At 41.0% G+C, this 21082-nt stretch overlaps 1 protein-coding gene across 1 annotated transcript in view; it reads left to right on the top strand.

Moving 5' to 3' along the window:
* Positions 1 to 21082, top strand: part of LOC141075858 (uncharacterized) — a 45934-nt gene that overhangs the window by 9319 nt on the left and 15533 nt on the right. Inside the window, exon 2 of the mRNA XM_073563019.1 lies at positions 12094 to 12247. Coding sequence (XP_073419120.1) covers positions 12094 to 12247 — 154 coding nt within the window. The remainder of the gene's footprint in view (positions 1 to 12093; positions 12248 to 21082) is intronic.

Here is a 21082-nt window from a genome sequence, read left to right as displayed (position 1 = left end):
GATTTTTCTTTTGTCTTCACTAAAATAATAACAAAACAAAACATGTTTGGTATCGCTTTCATCATAGTGATGAGCAGAATCAGATTGTGAGGTCATTTTTACCACAAAATGTACACTGTAAAAACAATTACCAAAAAACCATGTCAGAATTGTTGTTTTTATCACAATTTTACTGCACTTAGAATTTTTGTCCTTATTTCCCATACACTATGTAGTAAAATGAATAATGTCATTCAAAAATAAGTCCTCGTATGTCTATGTGGACAGAGAATTAAAAGCATTATGGTTCTGGGACGCAGGGGAGGTAAAAACAGAAAAGCAGCGGAAATTGGCCCCGTTGTGATAGGGTTAATACAAGAGATGTTTTCATTTTTTGACTACCTGTTTTAACCTCTTAGAGCCAATTTTGACCTTAGTGACCGAGCCAAATTATAGAAGTCTGACGGATGTCACTTTATATGATAACAACTCTGGAACTCCTCAATGTCTCCCAGTGATTCTGAGAGGGTTCTTTCGTGACACATTATGTACTTTGTTAGTCATAAATTTAGGTTGATATATTTTGCGAAAATATTGGCATTTTGGCAAGAATTTAAAAAAATTCAAAATTTTCAAACTTTCACTCTTTAGATCTTTAAACCAGTTACTCATGTTGTACAAAATAATTAATAAAAAAACATTTCCCATTTGTCTACTTTTTACAAAACCTGTTTCTTTTTAGGGACCTATTTAGATTTAAGTGGACTTTGAGGGGCCGATATATTGGAAACTCCCCAAAAGTGATACCATTTTAAAAACTGCTCCCCTCAAATACTTCAAAACTGCTGTCTAGAAATGTTATAACCTTCAGGTGCTACACAGGAATTAACACAAAGTGGAATGAAAAAAACAATACATTTAAATGTTACCTCTAAAATGCTGCTTTAGCCCCAAATGTTTCACTTTTACAAGGAATATTATAGCAAAATGCACCACAAAACTTGTTACCCAGTTTCTTCTGCGCATGCTGATGCCCCACATGTGGTCAGAAACCTCTGTGTGGACCAGGTACGAACTAGGGCTGAAATTCAGCCCTAGCATTTGCTGTCCCCATCCCCAAGCACCAGATGGGATATATTACTATGATTACACTGCGTGGAGGAAAGCAAGATTTACTACAAGACCAATATTTCTAATGATACCTTCGTCACAACTCTTAACAGTATGGGTGTCTTGAGAATGCCAATTCTGTTAACCATGTAGCAGTGTGGTGTGGACACACGGCCGGGCTCAGAAGGGAAGGAGAACCATTGGAATTTTGGAACACAAATTTGACTGAACCAGATTGCGGGCGTTATGTGGCATTTACAGGGCCCCATAAGGTGCCTGAACAGCAAAAAAACCCAAAACAAACACAAGTGACCCCATTTTGGAAACTATACCGCGCAAGTCATTTATCTGGTTTAAAGTGAGCATTTTGAACCCAGAGGTACTACACAGAAATTGCTAACATTAGGACATCATATTACAAATTTTCATTTTTTCATGAAAATGTTTTGCTTTAGCCCCAAACTTTTCTCTTTTGCAAGATAAATAAGTGGATGGCAGAGTTTGTTCCCCACTCTTTTCTGAGCATGCCAATAGCCCACAAGTAGTAAAAAACCTCTGTTTGAGTGCATGGCAGGTCTTGGAAGGAAAGAAGCAACATTTGTTATTTGGAATGTAAATTTGGCTGGAATAGATAGCAGATGCCATGTCTCATTTGCAGGTCATGAGGTACCTAAACAGCAGAAACCCCCAAAAGTGACCACATTTTGAAAACTAGACCCATCAGGGAATACATATAGGGCTGTGCTGAGCATGTTTAACCCATTAAGTGATTCACATAACTTTTTAAAATGTGGATGTGAAAACAAAAAAATTGTAATTTTCACAGTGAATAATCAAAGAAAATGGACAGCATGATTTATTAAGCATCTTCTCCTAAATGCAATGATACTCCACATTTAGTGAGAATCTGCTGTTTGGGCACATGTCTGGGCTTGGAAAGGAAGGAGACCTATTTGATTTTTGGAGTGCAAATTTGCCTGGAATAGATTGCAAGCTCCAGAAAAAAGGCTGACCGCTCCCATGGAAATGAAGGACAGGTTTCACATGGTCGACGAAACAGTGGCATGCTGGTCAGGATTCTGAAGATCGATGTCCAGATTGTGCGGGTATCCAAGAAAACTATACTACCATTTGAGGATGCCTCACAAATGAAGGGCCCTCTGGAACGCAAAATGGATAGTCTGTTAAGGAAGTCATGGGAAGCCTTGGCAGCCCTATTGAACACCAATGCAGTATCTACCTGTGTGGCCTGGTCTATGTACCGTTGGCTTGGACAGCTGGAAGATCACCTGTCTACAGGTAATCCTAGGGAAGACATTTTGGCTTCTCTTCCTCTCCTCCAGACGGCAACAGGGTTCCTAGCAGATACCTTTGCAGAATCCATAAGGGTAGAAGCGAGATCATCAGGATTGCCGAACTCTATAAGATGAGCACTCTGGCTAAGATCCAGGAGTGGGGACATGACTTCAAAGATGAAGTTATGTTCTATCCCTTTTAACGGGAAGTACATGTTCGGGCCTGCCCTTGACAATCTGCTAGAAAAGGCTTCGGATAAGAAAAAGAACCTGCCAGAACCTAGGAATACTAGGAAGAAACCCTTTTGTCCCCCACAGGAACCTACGCCTCAATACAAGAGCAAAGGCAAGTCAGCTACCCAAAAGGGGGAAAAGGCAGAAATCTTTTTCTTCCCTATGCTTAAAGACAAAGTAGACCTTGATACCAACATGGTAGGAGGTCACATCTCATAATTCCTTCCTCAATGGCACAAGGTCTGGTCAGACCTCTGGATTCTAACATCAGTCAGGGAGGGAATAAAGATAGAGTTTGCCTCATATCATCAAAGGAAACTGTAAATCATGCGACTCTCCTCTCCGGAGCTACAATCCACCTTGATAGCAGGAGTGAGAGATCTATTATCCGCAAAAGTAGTTTCCATAGTCCCAAAAAGAGAAAAAAGTAGATCTCTTCACGAGTGGTAAGAACGCAAAGGTGGATCAATATTTCTCACTAAATCCAGCCGATCCTTGCTTAGCCGTAGATGCGTTAACCCACCCATGGAGATTCAAACTGGCATATGCCTTCCCTCCAATGCAAATCCTGCCAAGAATTCTACACAAAGCAAGATTGGAAGGGATCAAGATAATCCTGGTAGCACCATTCTGGCCCAAAAGGAGCTGGTTCGGTACCCTGACCAGCTTAGGTATAGATAGACCTGTACTGCTTATCCCGATCAGAAGCATCCTGCTCCAGGGCCCAATCTATCACCCGAATCCCAAGAAGCTACATCTGAGTGCCTGTCTTCTGAATTCTCAATCCTGAAGACCAGAGGATTGTCTGAAAGGGTTATTAGAATGCTGAAGGAAACCAGTGACAAATGTCATATACCAGAAGATATAGAAGACCTTCATCTCTTGGAGTGCACCCGAACAACCTAACCTGCACCAACCAAATATGGCACGGATCCTGGATTTCCTACAAGAAGGTCTAGAAAAGGGTCTTAGATCTAGTGCCCTCAAAGTCAAGGTGGAGACTCTTAGTTCCTACTTCGATCAGACGTTAGCCAACCACCAATGGATTAAAATATTTATGACAGCAGCATCTCGCCTATATCTGAAAATTACAAATTTAGTACCTTCCTGGGACCTCAATGTTATCCTAAAAGAGCTCACACTACCAGCCTTTGAGCCCTTATCTTTAGATGTGGACAAACTCTCCTGGAAAACAGCCTTCCTCGTAGCCATAACTACAGCCAGGAGAGTGGGCGAGTTGCAGGCTTTCTCAATTAATGAGCCCTACATGACAATCCTGGAGGACCAACTTATTCTGCGGCTGGACCCGTCATTTCTTCCTAAAGTGGTCTCAGAGTTCCACAGATCCCAGGAGATAATTCTTCCCTCCTTCTATCAAGATCCAAGGAATAAGGAAGAGCAAGAGTTCCACACTCTGGACATTTGGAGAGCGGTGCTCCACTATCTCCAGGAGAAGGAGAAGACTAGGAAGGATCCAAAACTGTTTGTTCACCTTCAAAGTCAGAATAAAGGGTAGAAGACTTATAGATCCATGATTGCCAACTGGAACAAGAGAGCAATCTCTGAGGCATATCACATCCAGGATCTTCCACCTCCAGAGAAATTTACGGCTTATTCTACCAGAGCGGTATCTGTCTCCTGGGCCGAGAAAGCCAGTGATTCCATCAATCAGATATGCAGAGCTGCATCCTGGTCTTTGGTCTATACATTTTCCAAACATTATAGGCTAGACCTGATGTCTGTCAAAGACTTGGCCTTTGGGAGAAAAGTCCTCCAGGCTATATTCCCTCCCTAATGTTACTTTTGGGTACTGCTCCAGTGTGCTGTCGTGGGGGTAACTAGAGAAAATAGAATTAGACTTACCGGTAATTCGGTTTCTAGTAACCCACCATGAAAGCACGGGTAATTCCCTCCCTTTGCTTATTTTTGCATTTTCTCAGATAAGTAGAATAACATATTGTTTGAAGCATTCATACTACTGTGGTTCCTTTATAATAACACTGAGGGGAGGATGTGGGAGGTGTTATTTTACCTCTTTGGTATTTCCTGTCCCTTTCAGGAAAGGGGTAACATCATTTGGTGTGCTGTTGTGGTGGGATACTACTGTAGAAACCGAATTACCGGTAAGTCTAATTCTATTTTTACCAAACATGGCAGCACCCTATATGTGATTGCGCACTTCTGTATGAACTCATGGCAGGGATTGGATAGGAAGGATCTGACTGTGGTCTCCATTAGCTCAACCCCTGAGCTGCCAGATCAGCAGAAACTCCCCAGGTGACCCCATATTGGAAACTTCACTGCTTAAAGGGTCCCCAAAACCACCAGCAATTGTGTCTACATAGATAAATACCCCATCTAACAGTCCCTCTAATATATGATGCACATAAACAGATCTTTAGAAAAAGTATTTCTTAAGTCAGTTTAAGATATGTAAATGAGGCCTTTGACTAGTTGATGGGGCGTTAGTTTCCCTAGACTACGCTTAGCATGTTATCCCGCCCCTATGGGCTTCCTGGCTTCAGATAGGCGCACTGCTCACGATGTAGTAAATATTTCCACCCTAGAGGTGCATCACAGAATTTTATAACAGTAGGACGTGTAAATACAATATTTTAATGATATTTTTTATTTGCTGCAAATTTGTCAGTTACAGAAGGGTTAATACATGAAATTAGACCCCACAATTTACTGCACAATTTCTCCTGAGCATGGTGCTACCCCATATGTTGTCAGAAACTACTGTTAGGCCACACATTAGAGCTGAGAAGGCTGAGGCACTATTTGGCTTTTAGAGCACAGATTTAGATAAAATAGGTTATGGGTGACATTTCCGGAGCCCCTAAGGTTCCAAAGCTGCAGAAAACTCCCAAAAGTTACCCCATTCTAGAAATTGCACCTCTATATGAATTAATCTACTGCTGCAGTGACTACTTTTTAACAACCACACTGGGCTTTTTTCTGGAGAATTGCCCCATGTATTTTAATGCACTAATGTATTGTAACCCCATATATTGTAGTGCACCCATGTATTGTAAAGCCCCATATATTGTACCACAATATATTGTAGCACCCCCATATATTGTACCACCTTATATTGTAATTCCCCCATATATTGTAGTGCCCCCATATATTGTAACCTCATATATTGTAACCCCATATATTGCAGCACCCCATATATTGTAACCTCATATATTGTAACCCCATATATTGGAGCACCCCATATATTGTGGTGCCCTCATATATTGTAGCCCCATATATTGTAGCACTCCAATATATTGTGCCTCATATATTGTACCACCATATATTGTAGCACCCCCATATATTGTGTCCCCATATTTTGTAACCCCATATATTGTACCACCATATAATGTAGTACCCCATATATTGTGCCCTCATATATTGCACCACCATATATTGTAACCCCATATATTGTACCACCATATATTGTAGCATCCCCCATATAATGTGCCCCATATATTGTAACCCCACATATTGTGCTCCCATATATTGTAGTTCCCCCATATATTGTAACCCCATATATTAAAACACCATAAATTGTAGCACCCCATATATAGTGCCCCATATATTGTACCCCATATATTGTACCACCATATACTGTAGTTCCCTCATATATTGCAACCCCATATATTGTACCACCATATATTGTAGCACCCCCATATATGGTACCACTTCATATATTGTAGTGCCCTCATATATTGTGCCCCATGTCTGTCCAGCCTGTTTGAAGACTTCCATTGAAGGAGAACTCACCACCTCTCATGGCAGCCTGTTCCACTCATTGATCACCCTGTCAAAAACTTTTTTCTAATATCTGTGTCTTCTCCCATTCAGTTTTATCCCATTGCTTCTAGTCTTTCCTTGTGCAAATGAGAATAAAGATGATCCTTCAACAGTGTGACAGCCCTTGAGATATTTGTAGACAGCTATTAAGTTTTCTTTTTTGCAAGCTAAACATTCCCAAATCCTGTAACCGTTCCTCATAGGACATGGTTTGCAGACCGGTCACCATTCTGGTCGCTCTTCTCTGAACTTGTTCCAGTTTGTTGATGTTTTTTTAAAATGTAGTGCCCAAAACTGGACACAGTATTCCAGATGAGGTCTGACCAAAGAGGAGTAGAGGACAATAATGGTTTCAAGTTATCTAGACTGTATGCTTCTGTTATTACATTTCAGAATTGCATTTGCCTATTTTGCTGCTGCATCACACTGTTGACTCATGTTCAGTTTGTGATCTATTAGAATACTCAAGTCTTTTTCACATGTGCTGTTGCTTAGCCCTATTCCTCCCATTCTGTGTATGCTTTTTTCATTTTAATTGCCCAGATGTAGTACTTTGCATTTTCCCCTGCTAAAAACCATTCTATTAGTTGCTGCCCACTGCTCCAGTTTATTTATATCTTTTTGAATCCTCTCTCTTCTCTAGTAATAGCTATCCCACCTAGCTTTGTGTCATCAGCAAATTTAATCAGTTTACCCTCAATTTCTTCATCTAAATCATTGATAAAGATGTTTAACAATGCAGGGCCCAGGACAGAGCAATGTGGTACCTCACTTGAGACATTCTTCCAACTGAATGTGCAGCCATTTACGACCACTCTTTGGGTCCGATCACTAAGCCAGTTATGAATCTACCTAACAATTGCCTTGTCCATTCCATACTTAGTCATTTTTTCAATAAGGATTGTGTGAGATACTTTGTCAAATGCTTTGCTGAAGTCAAGATATACTATATCTACAGCATTTCCCTGATCCACCCAATCAGTGATTCTGTCATAGAAGGAAAATAAGTTAGTGTGACATGACCTATTAGTTACAAATCCATGCTGACTCTGGTTAATCACTTCATTCTTATCCGGGTACTTACATACATGTTGTTTAATAATTTGTTCAAAGATCTTTCCTGGTATAGAAGTCAGACTCACCGGCCTATAGTTCCCTGCGTCCACCTTCTTTCCCTTTTTGAAGATAGGAACAACATTTGCTATTCTCCAGTCTTCAGGGACTTCTCCTGTTCTCCAAGAATTTTCATAGATTATGGCGAGTGATTCAAAAATTTATTCTGCTATCTCCTTCAGTACTCTAGGGTGTAATTCATCTGGACATGGAGACTTGAATTCATTTAGGTTAGCTAAATGTTTCCTCACTATATTTCTGTTTATAGATATCCTGGATTATTCTATTCCTTTAGTAAGACAGTGAAGATCAGTTGATGTTACATTTCCTTTCTGAGAGAAAATAGGAATTTAAAAGTTCGGCCTTCTCAACATCCTTTCTTACCATTTCATTATTTTCATCCTATGAAAATCCTATAGCATCTTTGACTTTTCTTTTACTTTTAATACAAGAGAAAAGAGGACATAACATATGACTAGTGCACACTTGAAAGTACAAAATGTAAATAATCCTTTATTAACATCACAACTTCATGTGTGTTGTGATGTTAATAAAGGATTATTTACATTATGTACTTTCAAGTGTGCACTAGTCATATGTTATGGTCTCTTTTCTTCTTGTATTAATTGTGGTTTCTTCCATACATGTAGTAGCACCTTGCTATTTAAGTGATTGTATTATTTCATTGTGGTGCACCCAGCGTTGTTTTGCTTTTCTTTTACTTTTGACATAACCCCAAAATCCTATTTTATTGCTTTTGATGTCTCTTGCAAACCTAAATCAATTGTCAGCTTTAGTAATCTAATTTGTGCCCTGCAGGTTCTGCAGACAGCATTATATTCTTCTTTAGATATGCCTCCTTCTTTCCATTTGATAAACATTTTTCTTCCTTTTCAGCATGTGTTTAAGTTCTGTGTTCATCCATCCTAGTTTACTTAAATGCTTCGTATTCTTTCCTCTTTTTGTAATTGTTAATGATTGTGCATTGAGAATCTTATTTTTCAAGATTTCCCATACTTCCTGGACATTTTTGTCCTTAAAGATATCCAGCCATTGGATCCCTCCAACTCTCTTTCTGAGTCTTTCTGAGGCACATTTTAAGCCTTTTTGAAATCTAACCTTGAAGTCTGAGTGTTCACAGGTATTCCTCCTCTAGGGTCCCAATCACTCTTACCTCCTCAACCATTTTCTCCCTGTTTATAAGGATTAGATCCAAGGTAGCAGATCGCCTTGTTTTCTCCCCTAGGTTTTGGAAGATAAAGTTGTCAGAAAGAGAGGAGAGAGGATAAGAATTTGCTTGACCTGCTAGCTTTGCCTGAGAGATATTCCCAACAAATGTCTGGATAATTGAAATCTCCCATGACCACTATGTCATATTTTTTGGAGAACTTGGCCATTTGATGCATAAAGAGTTCATCCATATCTTCAGCATACACAGGCAGCCTGTAGTAAATGCCTACAATGGTGTCCTTTCCATTGTTCAGTCCTTGTATTCTTACCCAAACAGTTTCCACATATCTCCCAGTCTCTGAAGCTTCAATCTCTGTGCAGACACATGCTTTCAATTCAATTCAAAGAAGCTTTATTGGCAGGACCAAATAAACATTAGTTTTGCCAAAACTAACAGTAGGGAATAGGGAGTAGGGATGGTGGGGATAATGGGTGGGGACTGAAGGAACGATGGATGGGGTACAGGGTGGGGGCTAAGGAAGTCCATGGCATTTCTAACATACAATGCAACACCTCCTCCTCACGTATCAAGTCTGTTTCTTGCAAATAAGTTGTATCCTTTTAGCCTTGTATTCCAATCATGTGTATTGTCCCACCAAGTTTCAGTGATTACAATGACATCATATTTTTTTTCTTGCGTTAGTAGTTCCAATTTTCCTTGTTTGTTGTCCATGCTTTGTGCATTTGTATAGAAACATTTTAGTTTGTGATTGGTTTCTCTGTCTCCAATATTTGTATTATTTAGATTTTTTGTCTTTGTTCTTCCTTACCACTTCTAATAGCAGAGGCATCCATAGTATTTGTCCACTCTTTGGCTATTTCTGGCCTTTTGCGTCCCTTCCCACATTGTTCTAGTTTAAAGCTCTCCTGATGAGTGTAGCAAGGCGACTTCCAAATACATGCTTTTCCAGTGTTCATAAGGAGTACCACATCTCTAGCAAGTAGTCCATCGTGTAGGTAATTCACTCCGTGATCCAGAAATCCAAATCCTTGCTGACGGCACCATCGACTTAGCCAGTTGTTCACCTGCAGAATATTATTTCACTTCCTTGATCCATGGCCATCCACTAGGAGGATGGAAGAGAAGACCACCTGCACTACCAGTTCTTTCACTTTCTTACCTAAGATTTCAAAGTCACTGCAGATGGTTTCAAGGTCCTTCCTTGCGGTGTCATTTGTCCCCATATGTATTAGCAGGAATGGGTAGGTCTGAAGGTCTGAAGAGTCTGAAGAGTCCTGATAGCCTGTCAGACACATCTTTAATTTTTGCACCTGGAAGACAGCACATTTCTCTTGAGGCTATATCCAGTCTGCAGATAGCAGCCTTAGTTCCTTTCAACAGGGAATCCCCCATGACCACAACTCTCCTTATCTTCTTAAAACAACATTTTTCTATCTCCATCTAGGAGGACTTTGAGGGTGTACAAGGTTGTTCTTTTGGGCAAAGTCTTAAGGCCCCGTCTCACTAAGCGATCTCGGTAGCGAGATCGCTGCTGAGTCACAACTTTTGTGACGTAACAGCGATCTCACCAGCGAGATCGCTGTGTGTGACAGCGATCAGCGAGCGGCCCCCCTGCCAGTATCGCTGATCGCTGCAAGAAACCTCTGGACGTTTCTTTGGTCGCTGGTCTCCCGCTGGCCAGCACGCATCGCTGTGTGTGACAGCGGGAGACCAGCGATCAGGTGTAAAAAAATAATAAAAAAAATAAAAAATATAGTTATTCTCACCTTCCGATGTCCCGTTCATCCATCCTGCCTCTCTCCACGCTCCGGTCCCAGTGATCCTTTGCATGAATGACCGCGAGACTTTGTTATCCCTCGAGACCGTGACATCTCGCGGTCATTCGTGCAAAGGATCACTGGGACCGGAGCGTGGAGAGAGGCGAGATGGCTGAACGGGACGTCGGAAGGTGAGAATAACTATATTTTTTATTTTGATTCTATTTTCTACAGCGATAGCCAGCGATGCCGGGCGCTCGGCATCGCTGTGCTGATCGCTGGTGAAGCTGTCTGTGTGACAGCTCACCAGCGATCACATAGCGACTTACTAGCGATCCTGACACCTTCATATCGGTGTCGGGATCGCTGGTAAGTCGCTTAGTGTGACGGGGCCTTTACAGTATATTGTGCCCCCATATATTGTAGCATCCCCATATATTGTAGCACCCTCATATATTGTAACCCCACATATTGTAGGACCATATATTGTAGCACACCCATATATTGTAGCACCCCTCATATATTGAAGTTCCCCCATATATTGTTGTGTACCATATATTGGTGTCTGCTTCAGTGGTATCCATCTTTATAGGTATTCACATAACTGTGGTTGTCTAGACTTGTGCACCTAAAAAAGTGACACCACTGGAACGGAGACCAGATGTAGTTTAAAATGACTCCACGTGCATCATAAATGAGTGGTTCCGTTGGGGGTTGTCTAAATCACAGTTTGGGTAATTAACGGTGTAAGCACTCAGTGAAGAGCGCAGGATAAATGTGAGTCGGTCCTTATTTGGATTTTTGGGAGGGAGGTAGAATGAACATATTGACAGCTGTACTAGAACAGTTGTTATTTTTGAGTGGGTTCACAATGCGGTATAATGATAAGGCGAAATTATTCTTTGGGTCAATGTAATTACAGTGATACCAGATTTTTATAGCTTTTTTAGGTTTTGCTGCTGTCATACAGTAATTTAAAAAAAAAAAATTAGTTATTTTGTCACCATCTTCTGAGAGCTGTAACTTTTTGGTGGACAAAGCTGTATAAGGGCTTATTTTTTGAATGACATGTTGGAGATTTTTTTATATAATTTCTACGGCACCCACTGATCCTATCCATGTCTCCACAATAACATTTTTTTATCAGATTTTTGAGACAAGTTTTTTTTTGTTTTTCAAGAACAAACTAGTACCATATAGTGTATATTCTCATCTGTATGTACTGCATGTGTCGTGCAGTGGGGAGTCTTTTCAGTATCAGTTACTATAGTATTAATGTCCTATAATTACTCCCATTACATAATTGGCCCTGCAGTGATACCAGAGCTCGCATGGTCTCTTGTTACACCCTTCATGAGTAGTTGGGTGGTGCGTTACACCTGGCAGCTTCTACATCATCATTAATGACAATTTGGAGTCAGCTGATATCAGGTGAATGATTAACCTTAAGCTTGTGCCGCAATGATCCCTACTGCACTGATGATGAGAAGAGCTCTGTAAGATTCATGGCTGTCTGAGCATTGTAAGCCCCAATCTGTCAATGACTTAATATTATGTAAGCTGCATATGGAGCATTTACCCTAACAAAACTATTCCTTTCCTCTTCCAGTATCTGTCCCGTAGCCATGGCCAACCTCCTGACTGCCATCCGCAGGATCATTGACACCTTCCACAGTTACAGCAGTCACAGCACCCCTTGTGATAAACTGGACATCACAGCATTTCAGAGCCTCATCCAGACACAGTTTGCAGATGTTATTGAGGTGAGATCCGACTATCACAGTTTTCACCCAACAGTCTGTACTGTCAAGCTGCTGTTCACACAATGAAGACAAATTGACGTCATTGCCAAATATTTCGAATCTTGGTGCTGGGTTCTCACGTGTGATCTCTTCTTCTTCTTCGCTGACAGCATCACAATGGTTAATCATTGTCGTGAGTTTCATCCTCGTTGGGTGTCTCCTGGTTGGGAGTAGGTCACATAGGGTGTAACTATTCAACCTTACACGGGAACATAGGTGATTGTAATAGAACATACACCACAAAACTTTCTATTTATGGGGCACACATTTCTCTTAGTAATCAACTCAATAAATATTTTTCACAGTTGCATTAGTAATCTTAAACATATATGAGTCTGTGTATATATATTTTGCTCTGGCAAAAATTAAGAGACCACTGCAAAATTTTCAGTTTGTCTGATTTTTCTCTTTATAGGTATATTTTTGAGTAAAATGTAAATTGCACTTTTATTCTATAAACTACTGACAACATGTCTCCGAATTTCCAAGCACTAAATTTTGTATTTTCTTTCAGAAAATGAAAAATGGTCAAAATAACAAAAAATGCAGTGCTTGCAGACCTCAAATAATGCAAAGAAAACAAGATCATAATCATTTAGAAACAACAATACTAATGTTTTAACTCAGGAAGAGTTCAGAAATCAATATTTTGTGGAATAACCATGATTTTTAAGCACAGTTTTCATGCGTCTTGGCATGCTTTCCACCAGTCTTTCGCACTGCTTTTGGGTGACCTTATGCCACTCCTGGCAAAAAAAAATTAAGCACTTCTTCTTTGTTTGATGGCTTGTGACTATCCATCTTCCTCTTGATTACATTCCAGAGGTTTTCAATGGTGTTCAAAATGGGGTTCAGGTCTGGAGATCGGGCTGACCATGACAGTGATTTGATGTGGTGGTCCTTCATCCACACATTGATTGACCTAGCTGTGTGGCATGGCGCATTGTCATGCTGGAAAAAACAGTCCTCAGAGTTGGGGAACATTGCCTGAACAGAAGGAATCAGCTGTTTTTCCAGGATAACCCTGTATGCGGCTTGATTCATACGTCCTTCGCAAAGATTAACCTGCCCATTCCCAGATCATCACAGATCCGCCACCAAATTTCACAGTGGGTGCAAGACACTGTGGCTTGTGCAGCTCGCCAGGTCTCCTTCTAACCATTAGACGACCAGGTGTTGGGCAAAGCTGCAAATTATACAAAAAAAAGGCTACAAATATTAACCCTCCGTCAGGCGCAATATAGATTCTCCTCAGTTCATGCGCAATGTGCCTGACAAGCACAGGTCAGAAAACCACCTATAGTAGCTACATATTTCAATTTCAGGACTATAGAAGTAGTCAGTGACCTTCATAGGAATGTATTAAAAGAGATTACACCAAATCAGATGCAAAAAAAACATTTATTAACCATAAACTTATTAAAACTAAAAGTACCACTTTTCGGTAGTACCGCCAAATAGGCTCCAGTTATCTTTACTTAACTATTGCTTAAATATAAAATTATGGAAAAAAACTTAAAGGATATTGCACTTAGATGTTACTTAATTATTTTCTACTCATCTTCAGTGGTTTCAATTGCAGCAGAAGCAGCACAGGTACGCTTAGAAAAGCAAGGCTGGCAGACGAAAGTTGCATGGGAAAGGCAGATTGATTCTTTACATATTTTGCAGTCATATTTAGAAAGCCTTCTGAAACCAGATACAAATGAGCAGGTAGTACAACTGCGTCTTTTAGAAGGTGGTAGAGTCGGTGTTTGTTTTGGGACGTCCTTTGTATTTTTATCTTTGCCCAAATAATAAGCTAGATCTGTGTCTGTTTCCTCTGTATCAGTGTCATCACCATCCTGCTCTGTTCCAGAATCAGTGTTACATTCTGCTACCTCATCTTCAGATGAAATGTCACTAGATTCCTCTAAATCCTCAGTTACTGCTGGTTCTTCCTCATCATCTTCTAACAAAAAAATCTTCATTTCTTCTAAATGAAGGGGTTTAGATGAATCATACTGTTTTCTGGCCATTGCAGCAGAAAATCTGAAGCAAGAGAGAAAGAGTATGTGTTAGGGCGCAATGTGCCTTAGAAGCCACCCTCCTTTTGTCTAAGAAAACAGTACTTATGTACACTAACTTAGCATTAATCCTTCATAAAACAAGCTAAATACACAATCGTGATGAATAAAAAAAGAAAATACTAACCTTTCAATTTGTGTTGAAATCAGGCGCAATGTGCCTGAGAAGCCAAAGTGTTGATATCTGCTCACTAGAAGGTCTGCTGAGTCACTGTGATATCAGGTTTCACAGAGCCTGTAGAGTCAGGTGATAACTAGGAGGGGTGGGGTTTTCTGATAAGTGGGCAAGGAGAGAGAAGTGAAACTAATTACTGTGTGCCTGTCAGATCTATTGCGCCTGACGGAGGGTTAAAGCTCATCCATTATAGCATCACATATACCCAAGAAAAAATGGAGCCAGGAGCAGTAAATAAAATATATAGATTTTATTACTATCCAAGAGGTAATAAAATTCAAAATTATAAATAATCAGAAATTACGTACATAAAGGAATCAGCAACACCTAGGTACCACACTCAGGTGGGGTTGGGTGGAGAAGTGGCAATATAGTATCAATCACATATACCAATAAAATTGGCCTAAAAAAATGCACAAAAAAGGAATAAATAATGTTCAAAAAGTATTACCCACCAAAAAGGGGAAGATATGCAAAAAATATATATATGAAGGCACAAATATCTCTCAATAGTCATATAAGGTGCAATAGTCACTGCATAATAAAGTGATCTAAAAACCGGAACTACAGAATTGACCATGGATAAAAAGGTTATAACCTTGTATCAAATGTGACTACTACCATTATTTGCACATTTATCTAAAAGCAATAAAGTAATCCTGAAACCAGACCTACAAAATAAACCACGGACAAAAAGGCTTTAACCTGATATCAGAATGACTGCTACCATTAGTGCTAGTTAGCCATGAAAAAAGTATATGCGACATAACTGATAGTTAAGTGAAGCTAGAGACCAAGCAACCTTACTGTGACGTGGGCTGCAAATTAGACTCATCAGAGAAGATTACCTTACTCCATTCCTCTATGGTCCAATCCTTATGGTCTTTGGCAAACTTCAGCCTGGCTCTCCTTTGCCTCTCATTGATGAAAGGCTTTTTTCTAGTTTTACATGACTTGAGCCCTGCCTCTAGGAGCCTGTTACAAACTGTTATTGCCGTGCACTTCACCCCAGCTGCCATTTGCCATTCCTTTTGTAGATCACTTGTTGTCATCCTGCAGTTGCTGAATGACATTCGAATGAGATGACGGTCATCCTGGTCAGTGGAGAGTTGTTTTCGCCCTCTGCCGGTCTGTAGCTTTCTTGTCCCCAATGTCTTCTGCTTGACCTTGTTGTAATGGGCTGCCGTCTTAGAAATTTTAAGGATGGAGGCAACATGATGCTCACTGTATCCCTCTGCTAGTAAAGCCAGAATTGAGCCCTTCTTTTCCTCACTCAAGACTTTTCTTTTAACTCTTTTGTCATGGTTAAAAGTTCTTTTTTCATTCCTATTATGTTTAGGATAATACTAGCACTTGTTTTGCCATCCAGCTTGTCCTATTGCAAGATGATTGTGAACACCACAGCAGGGTTTTTTTTACTTTCCTTCATTAAATAAGATTTGTTTCAGGTGATCACCTAATCAGAAGCACATTAAGAAGAATGAGGTGTACTCTGGCTGGAATTCAACTGATACTGGAATGGAATGGCTGTCAGACATGTAGAGAAGCTGATTTTTATAAAACTGTGGTCTCTTAATTTTTGTCAGAGCGCTCTCTCTCTATATACTGTATTTTCCGCTCTGTAAGACGCACTTTTTATCCCCCAAACTTTGGGGGAAAATGGGGGTGCATCTTACAAAGAGGATATACCTTATCAGGTGAAGGCCGCAGGGGTGTCCGGGTGTCTCTGGGTGTCCGTCGACACTGTGGGTGTCTCCGGGTGCCCAGTCGTATCTCCACGTGCCCAGCGGTGTCTCCGGTTCCCATCCCGGGGCTCTGCCAACATTTTGTGACAGGCCAGAGCCCCAGGGCTCCCTCTCGGTTCCCTCTGTATTGGCTGGCTCCGCCAATATGGTGGCCGCCGCCGGGGACGGCGCATGCGCTGATGGTGATCTCGGGACTGAGATCTCGAGAGATGAGATTTCAGTGCTGGAATGATTCAGAAATACACTTTATACATTATTAATGTGGTAAATGACTATTCTAGCTACAAACGTCTGGTTTGTAATGCAATATCTTCATAGGTGTATAGAGGCCCACTTCCAACAACCATCACTCCAGTGATCTTAAGGTACTTTGTGTTTGCTAATTGTGTAAGAAGACTAATGGATGGTTAGAATACCCTTGAAAACCCTTGTGTAAGTATGTTAGCACAGCTGAAAACAGTTTGGCTCATTAGAGAAGCTATACACCTAACCTTCCTTTGAGCTAATTGAGAATCTGGAGCATTACATTTGTTGGTTCCATTAAACTTTCCAAATGGCCAGAAAAAAAGAATTTTTATGTCAAACTTGACAGTCTATACTTGTTCTTAGAAATTAAGGCTATTCCATGCGAGAAGTTGCCAAGAAACTGAAGATTTCCTACAACGGTGTGTACTACTCCCTTCAGAGGAGAGCATAAACAGGCTCTAACCAGAGTAGAAACAGAAGTGGGAGGCCCCGCTGCACAAATGAGCATCAAGACAAGTACATTAGAGTCTATAGTTTGAGAAATCGAAGCCTCACAAGTTTTCAACTGGCAGCTTCATTAAATAGTATACGCAAAACGCCAGTGTCAACGTCTTCAGTGAAGAGGCGACTCCGGGATGCTGGCCTTCAGGGCAGAGTGGCAAAGAAAAAGCCATATCTGAGACTGGCTAATAAAAGGAAAAGATTAATATGGGCAAAAGAACACAGACACTGGAGAGAGGTAGATTGGAAAAAAGTGTTATGGACAGACGAATCCAAGTATGAGGTGTTTGGATCACACAGAAGTATATTTGTGAGATGCAGAACAACTGAAAAGATGCTGGAAGAGTGCCTGATGCCATCTGTCAAGCATGGTGGAGGTAACGTGATGGTCTGGGGTTGCTTTGGTACTGGTAAAGTGGGAGATTTGTACAAGGTAAAAGGGATTTTGAATAAGGAAGGCTATTACTCCATTTTGCAACGCCATGCCATACCCTGTGGTCAGCGCTTGATTGGAGTCAATTTCATCCTACAACAGGACAATGGCCCAAAGCACAAATTATGCAAGAACTATTTAGGGAAGAAGCAGGCAGCTGGTATTCTATCTGTAATGGAGTGGCCAGTGCGGTCACCAGATCTCAACCCCATTGAGCTGTTGTGGGAGCAGCTTGACCGTATGGTATGCAAAAAGTGCCCATCAAGCCAAACCAACTTGTGGGAGGGGCTTCTGGAAGCATGGAATTAAATTTCTCCAGATTACCTAAGCAAATTAACTGCTAGAATGCCAAAGGTCTGCAATGCTGGAATTGCTGCAAAGGGAGCATTCTTTGATGAAAGCAAAGTTTGAAGGAGAAAATTATTATTTCAAATAGAAATCTTTTTTGAACCTTGTCAATGTCTGGACTAGATTTTAAATTCATTTGACAACTCATTTGATTAATAAAAGTATGAGTTTTCATGGAAAACGCAAAATTATCTGGGTGACCCCAAACTTTTGAACGGTAGTGTATATATATATATATATATATATATATATATATATATATATATATATATATATATATTGCTTCAGAAGCTACATTCATCCCTTACTATGAGACGCATACTATTTCTTTGATACATGGAAGTTGGAATATGGAAGAAAAAAACAGAAAACTGAGCCGGAGTATGACTTGAAAACATGCATGATGTACAGGCATGTTCACGCTGGCCATAGAAGCAAACGAAACCAAAGAAAACACAATGTGTGCATATACCCTAATGAAAATAAATAAGTAAAAAAACAGATGCATTAAGTAATTAACATAGGGTATTTAGTAAACACTGTTTTTTGATAAAAAAAAAGCATAAGGGTATATGCACACGTTGCGGATCCGCAGCATTTTTTGCCGCACGGATTCACATCAAATCCGCTGTGTAGTGCACAGCCAATGTAAACCTATGGGAAATGGAGATTTCCTGTGCATATGCTGCGGAAAAATCACGCGGATTCGCAGCGTTTTATTTTCCGCAGCATGTCAATTCTTTGTGCAGGTCTGCAGCGTTTCTGCACCCATTGACTTGCATTGAGTCAAGCACTTCCGCAGCAAAACCGCAGGTCTAAAAAAGTCCTGCGGTTTTGCTGCGGATGAAACGCTGTGGATCAGGAGGAGGAAAGTGTGTGGGCAGTGACTGTGTGCATGTCTGTGTGCGGGCAGGGTGTGCGTGTATGTGTGTGCGCCGGTGTCTGCATGAAACTGTGCGTGTGGGTCTGCGTCTGTGTGTATGTGCGTGTCTGTGTGTCCCTGGTGTGTGAGTGTCTGCTGTGCAGCAGCTATTGTCTGATGGGACTACTGCATTGCCGATGATAGGAAAGTAGTCCTATCAGACAATGTATGTAAAGTGTAAAAAAAAATAACATACAGTATATATACACATACATTACACACAGTACATACAAAATATAACATAGAGTACATACTCACCATATAAACCTAATTCCTCGAAGCCCTCGATCTCCTGTAATAAAAATAAAAATAATAAACCAACCTATACTTACCTTTCTGCCATAGTCCAGATAATAATGAGTGTCCCACGACGATCTCCAATGTAGAACACTGACATCGGGTGATGTCAGTGCTCTATAGGGGCTCCCGCGATGAAATGACAGGCAGAGGTAATCCTCCGTGATGCATCCCTCTGCCACCGGGAAAGAGGTCCCATAACCCTAACATTAACCCTAATTCTCACGCAGCATTGCTGAAAAGTGAGAGCCTGAAAACAGGTAACCTCAGTGATGCACTGCAGGAGCCATTGTCTCCTGTCAGTGAGTCACTGGAGACCCTGTAGAGAGGTCACATCTCCTGATGTGACTTCTCTATAGGGGAGAACGTTGTAGGACACACGTTAGTAAATGGATTACATTGGAACAGGTAGTAGTTTTTTTTATTATTTTTCTTTTTTTTCAGGAGATCGAGGGCATTGCATGGATTATAGGTGTACAATAACATGGGAAAACTGTGTAGTGTTTTATTTCATTAAAATACTTTTTCTGACAGTGTGTGTGTTTATTTAACCCTTAACAACTATAGGATTAGTAATGGATAAGTATCTTATTGACACCTCTCCATTACTAACCGGGCTTATTGTCTCCTTACAATACAAAGGTGACATTGACCCCTTAGTACCCCATATGCCACTGCTACACGGCAGTGGGAAGAGAGAAGCTAAGTGCTGGAATTGGCGCATCTTACAGATGCGCCACTTCTGGGGCAGCTGCGGGCTGGTGTTTGCAGCCGGGGGGGGGCAATATCCATGGCCCCTTCCTAGGCTATTAATATCAGTCCATAATTGTCTGCGTAGCCTTTCTGGCTATTAATTATATGGGGACCCCACATCATTTCTTTGGGGGGCCCTATTTTAATAGCCAGTAAAGGCTACGCAGACAGCTGTGGGCTGATATTCATAGCCTGGGAAGATCCATGGGTATTACTCGCTTCCCAGGCTATAAACACCAGCCCCCAGTTACCAGCTTTCCCACTATGGACATGAAAATTGCGTGGGAGCCCACGCATTTTTATTTTTCCACTTTTTAAAAAACTAAACAGATGTTGCGTTTAAGGCCGGGGTCACACTTTACGAGAAACTCGCATGAGTCTCGCACCTCAATACCCGGCACTGCCGCCGGCACTCGGACTGGAGCGTTCAGCTGCATAGAAATACATGCAGCTGCACAATCCGGTCCCGAGTGCCGGCGGCAGTGCCGGGTATTGAGACTCATGCGCCAATTCCGGTACTTAACCCCTCTCTTCCCACTGCCGTGTAGCTGTGGCATATGGGGTAAAAAGGGGTTAATGTCACCTTTCTATTGTAAGGTGACATTAAGCCCGGTTAATAATGGAGAGGCGTCAATAAGACGCCTATTCATTATTAATCTTATAGTGAGAAAGGGTTAAAAAAACACACACATTAAGAATAAATTATTTTAATTAAATAAACAGTTTTTTTCATAATTTTTCTTGTACGCCTAAATCCATTTGAAGCCATCGATCACCTTCAAAAAAATTAAAAAAACAAACCAACAGTATACTCCCTGATCTGACGCAGTCCCTGTTTAATAACGATTGTCCCATGACGATCTCCCCTGTAGAGCTTTCACATCAGCAGATGTGACAGCTCTATAGGCCTCTGATGACACACTGACCAGAGATAACCCTCCCACAGTATGTCATCGGAGTTAAGCCTCTCGCTTTCTGGCACTACAGCATGAGAAAATTCTCATGCTGTAGTGCCTCAGAGTGACAGGTGAACTCAGGTGACCTGTTGGCGGCGGAGTGATACAATGCGGAGGATTATCTCCATCATTGTAACACGGGAGCCACTGGAGAGCAGTCGCATCTGCTGATGTGACAGCTCTCCATGGGAGATTGTCATGGGACAATCGTTATTAATTGGATTATGTCGGATACAGGGGGCATAGTGTTTGTTTATTATTTTAATTTTTTTTTCAGGTGAGCGAAGGCTTCGGGGATTAGGTGCAGTTGGTGAGTATGGACTATATACACTGCTCAAAAAAATAAAGGGAACA

This window comes from Dendrobates tinctorius, unplaced genomic scaffold (assembly GCF_039654945.1).
Source record: "Dendrobates tinctorius isolate UK_male_01 unplaced genomic scaffold, ASM3965494v1 ptg000377l, whole genome shotgun sequence".
NCBI lineage: Eukaryota > Metazoa > Chordata > Amphibia > Anura > Dendrobatidae > Dendrobates > Dendrobates tinctorius.
The sequence above is the reverse complement of the archived record's forward strand: the minus strand, read 5'-3'. Positions and strand labels throughout refer to the sequence as shown.